The 4624-nt window shown below is 34.7% G+C and overlaps 1 protein-coding gene across 2 annotated transcripts in view; it reads right to left on the reverse strand.

Annotated features, from left to right (window-relative positions):
- The window catches only part of NIPBL (NIPBL cohesin loading factor), a 135977-nt gene that overhangs the window by 87370 nt on the left and 43983 nt on the right, over positions 1-4624 (reverse strand). For both annotated transcript variants that reach the window (XM_006156317.3, XM_006156318.3), the window contains exon 10: positions 1755-1937. In XM_006156317.3, the coding sequence (XP_006156379.1) occupies positions 1755-1937 (183 nt within the window). The remainder of the gene's footprint in view (positions 1-1754; positions 1938-4624) is intronic.

Here is a 4624-nt window from a genome sequence, read left to right on the forward strand (position 1 = left end):
GGAATGGAAGCTCAAGTTCTCTAAATAAGTACTATTAGTTTTTAGTAGACTTGGGCATAATCTACTAAATCCCATACAATGGGATCCATGCCTTTAAGACAAAGCTCTGCATTCCCCCCCCAAATGAGACAATATCCCTTAATAAACAACAAAGAACAATGGCTCATGATAAACATGAGACATATGTGAATCTAATCTTCCTTATTTTATATTTGATGGGCATTTCTGGTTATGCTATCCTTTCCACTTAACTATGAGGTAGCTTCAGAATTATCAACTTTGCAATGCAGGCGGTCACTATGAAATGACAGAGGTTGAAGGGTAATTTGAAATCAAAATAAGAAACTTCTCCACTGTTCTGGCAACATGTGATATATTAGTGGGAAAGAGAGTGAAGAGGCATGTTTAAAAGAGGAAGTGAGATTTGGGGCCACTAAATTTTCTTTCTCCTCTCACTTTCCAGAGCTAATTATGTCCCCACATGACAAAAATGTTTTATTAAAATAAAAAAATTAACTTTAGCCATTTTAATATACTATGTGTAAATACATCTCATGATAGTACAAATTATAACAATTATACATATAATTAAATGTCAGATTAACTGTGCTGCATATTTTATTTCAGTTTTAAAACTTTGTTCAGATTTCTTCAATATTCATAGTCTACTGCTCATAGTTCAAGAGCTCACAATTTTTAAAAGATCAGAGTAAATGAACATTGATTAAAAACTTTGGAGGAGGTGAAGGGCTTCCATCAGCAATATACATTTAAAAACTGTAGCATGCACTGTCCTTCCTGCCCTTGCTTGTCACACCTCAATCTATGGACACTAGGTGGAAAAGGTAGAACACACTGGTGGTCTTCCCACTTCTTTTGGTCATTATGACTAAGTCAGTTGGCACACAAGTGAAGATCTCCCATAGTCTGTTTCCACTGAATGCCGTTTAAGTCAAACAAGGTTGCTGACCCCTCTTGGCTAGGCTCAATTTTCTTGCTCCAGAAGAAGGAAGATAGGGATAAAAGAGAAGAACTTTTTTTCAGTGGACCAGTAGGAAGACAGGCGAGGTATAGCAAGTCTAGTGCAAAGACAGGTGATCACAGTGTTGTAGAGAGGTAGCTGTGTAGTGAAGAAGCCAGCTCTGGAAAACAGTGAAACAAGGGAGGAATTCCAGGACACAGCTGGGCAAAAAGGAGAAGCCAGGTCCAAACCACACAGATAATCTGCAATGTGGCTAATCCATTCATAATTTAGTGATAGTATGGTTTTAAATATTTCATTATCTGGCTATCTCCTACGTGTCCTTCAAGACTCAACTCAAGTGTCACCTATTCCAGTAAGGATTCCTGAACCCCCACTCTTGATTTTGATGCCAATCCAACGTGTTCCCATAGCACCCTGGATTTACTGTTCCCACACTACAACTGTTTATACATATTTCCCCCATTAGTCTGAAAGCTCTTTGAAGTCGGGGCCACACCTCATTTGTACTTTTAGTCTCGGTACTTAGTATATCGTAGGAGCTCAATAAGTGTTTGCTAAAAGCATATAGACACATATAGCTCATCAAAATTTTTTTCTTGGTGCCAACTGATCTCATCTTTCACATATTTTAAAAATATAAGTACTTGCTATTCTATATTATTAAGAATTAAGGTCACCGTGCTCTTGCTAACCCTCAAAATTATTAATGACACAAACACATCAATCTGCTTTTTAATTCTAAATAATAATAAAGTTAGTTGGTACTTACATTCAAAAGCTTCATCACTATCATTATCTTCATCTGAACTGATTTCTGCATATTTTGGCTTTTCATTAACTGTGCTACGCTTGCGTTTGTTCATTTTCACACGTTCACAGAGCGGCATGGTGGATTCAATTTCTGCCAGGAGTTCAGGGGGTAATTCTTTTAACACTGATTGATCTATACTACCTAGTAATGAAAGTTAAGAAAATAAAAATTAAATGTAAAGATAAAAGAGAATTTAAACTAAATCAGCACAAAAACACAATATTATTATTTATGTTTTCTTAGTTAACTTTTAATTTTAATAAACCATTCTGACATTTATAGCTCTAATATTCTTAATCCTAAACTAATAAAATTTATATGCACAAACACAAACAGAGTAATATTAACAACTTTAGAGACTTATTACCATAAAAATACAGGTAACGTATCAGTTTCTGATATAATACCATCATTTTTTTTTACATTTACTAAGAACTTCCTTAAACTAGAGATTCATTGCCATTAGCAAGTGAATTTGTGGTAGGGGGTACATCTCATATTCTTGGTAGTGGCTAAACCTGTTGTACATAGTTCTTGATTTAATCTATATATGTCTAGTATGAAACTAATGCTACAACTTCAATAGAGATGAGAAGAGTTGGAGGCCACATATCATCTCCATCTTTTCCTCTATGATCTTGGCAGTTATGTATAGAGGCAGGGACAAGAGCTTTATATATGCTTTTACCTATCATATTTATTTGAGAAGACTGTGAATGCCTTTAGCATGACAGAGAATTTATACAAATAAACCAATATATTCATCTAACTGAAGATAACAAAAACATGCAAGGTAGGAGAAATGGACAAAAAAATATTTTGAAAACTAAATGTCTGTAACCGAAAATAATAAATTCATGTCTGTTACAAAATAAGTTAATCTTTGGGCCAGGCTCTAGCCTAATGGTTAAAGGAGTAAAATCTCACACAGCCAAACTGCAATTCAAGTTGCGGATTCAGTGGCTTGAAAAACACAATGGTCATGTGTGTACACATGCCCCAAATCCTGACTGTGGAGAAATAAAGGGACTGCAGTGTGATCACACCCCACTGGGGTGCTTTCTTCCTTTCCCCTCTCTCTTTCTCTGGGTGTGTGTTCCCTTTGGCAATTAAAAAAAAATAATAACAAGATAATAGCATATCAATATAATATAGTAAGAGTCATTAACAGCATACTACATAATCTTAGACATGTAAACACAAATACACACAGAGTTCCTATGATGACATCAATTGTTAACATCACCTTGACAGTTTAAAACTATTTATTCAGGATAATTTGTCCTTAATGATCATTATAGATGACAATTTTCACTTACTTATGTAAATCTTTGAGTGGAATTATAAAAAAGCTGTCTTACCTGATAAATTTTATGAATTGAGAGCAAAGAGAGCACCTTAGTGGTTTATAGCAGGAAACATTAGTAATTTATAATGATTATTAACACCATCCTTTATAATATTAAAATAATAACAGTGATTATGTAAAGAATAAAAATAATTTGACAGGAAAAATAGTTACCAATGAAAACATACTTCAAAGTCTCAAGAATATACAAATAATTCAAAACATGGAATGTAAAATTTTATTTTAAAGTTTATCCATTCATTTCCTTCATGAGCAAGAAAGACAGAGAAAGAGGAGAGACAGAGAAGAAGGACCCTCTCTCTACCAGGGTCTTGACCTCCAGCTTCAGTTAGTCACAGATTATGGGCACAAAGATGCCTGGCATACTCAGAGGTCTCCTGACACAAACCTAGAACCTTCAGAGCACTGCTTTTTACTGCTTCTAGACCCAAAAAGGTATGAATGTTCCCCATCGCCTTTGCCCATGTTTATTCATTTATTTCTTCCAAGTGTGAGAGACACTCAGAGATACAAAACCTCTAACAGGATCTTGATGCTGTGATCCATCCCCCCCCCCCCAGCCCTCTGCCAGCCCTGGACAATGGGCTAGTGTGTGCCTGATGTACTCAGGTAGATTCCCCACACCTGAACTGGAAACCTTCCCATGTGGGATTGTCTTGTAGAGCATTATGTTTTACTGCTGTGTCATTGTCTGGCCCCCAAAGTACTAATGAAATAATAATTCTTTTTTTATTTTTCTCCAGCATTTATTCAACATCATGAAGGAGTTATTTAATTTTCAGTCTTTTATTCTTTTAAGAGCAAACACAGCAACAATTTTACCCAACAGAGATGCAACACTGGTGACTGCTAATAGTTCCAAAACTTTACTGATGAGAACTTTCAAACCATGTAATGTTACTTTGTATTGGTTTTCTTAATATAACTAAATTTTATCAGTGAAGACCATTTTTAGTGTTTTAGTAGGGGAAAAAGAAAAATTTTTGGCTCTGCATTGTCAGTATTTTTAATACCAAGCTGAAAACACACTACCTATCTTTTAAAAGTCTTGAATACTTTGAATATTTTTAATTAAATACATGGGTTTTTTTTTTTTTTGATGGAAGAATCATGTTTTCTATTATTCACTTTCTCCTTTCTATGTAATCTATAATATTAAGTATGTAATACAGATGGTCAATAAATGCTTTCTGATTGCTCAACTATGTGGATCCCAATCTGCTCAGATTAAATCCACATCACATTGATTTCACACAAATATCCTAGAATATTATCACATAGATAAATATAAAATGGGTAATAAATTATTTAAAATATGGAGAAAGACCTATAGCCTAGTATTTAAGGGAGGAAGGTTCTATATGGTTGACCACAATTCAAGTCCTGGCCCTGGTTGCTTAAAAAAACTTGCTGGGGGAACGCTATCTTCCAGTAATTAAACAAACTGACGAACACAAAG

Source organism: Tupaia chinensis, unplaced genomic scaffold (genome assembly GCF_000334495.1).
Source record: "Tupaia chinensis unplaced genomic scaffold, TupChi_1.0 Scaffold000489_1, whole genome shotgun sequence".
Lineage (NCBI taxonomy): Eukaryota > Metazoa > Chordata > Mammalia > Scandentia > Tupaiidae > Tupaia > Tupaia belangeri.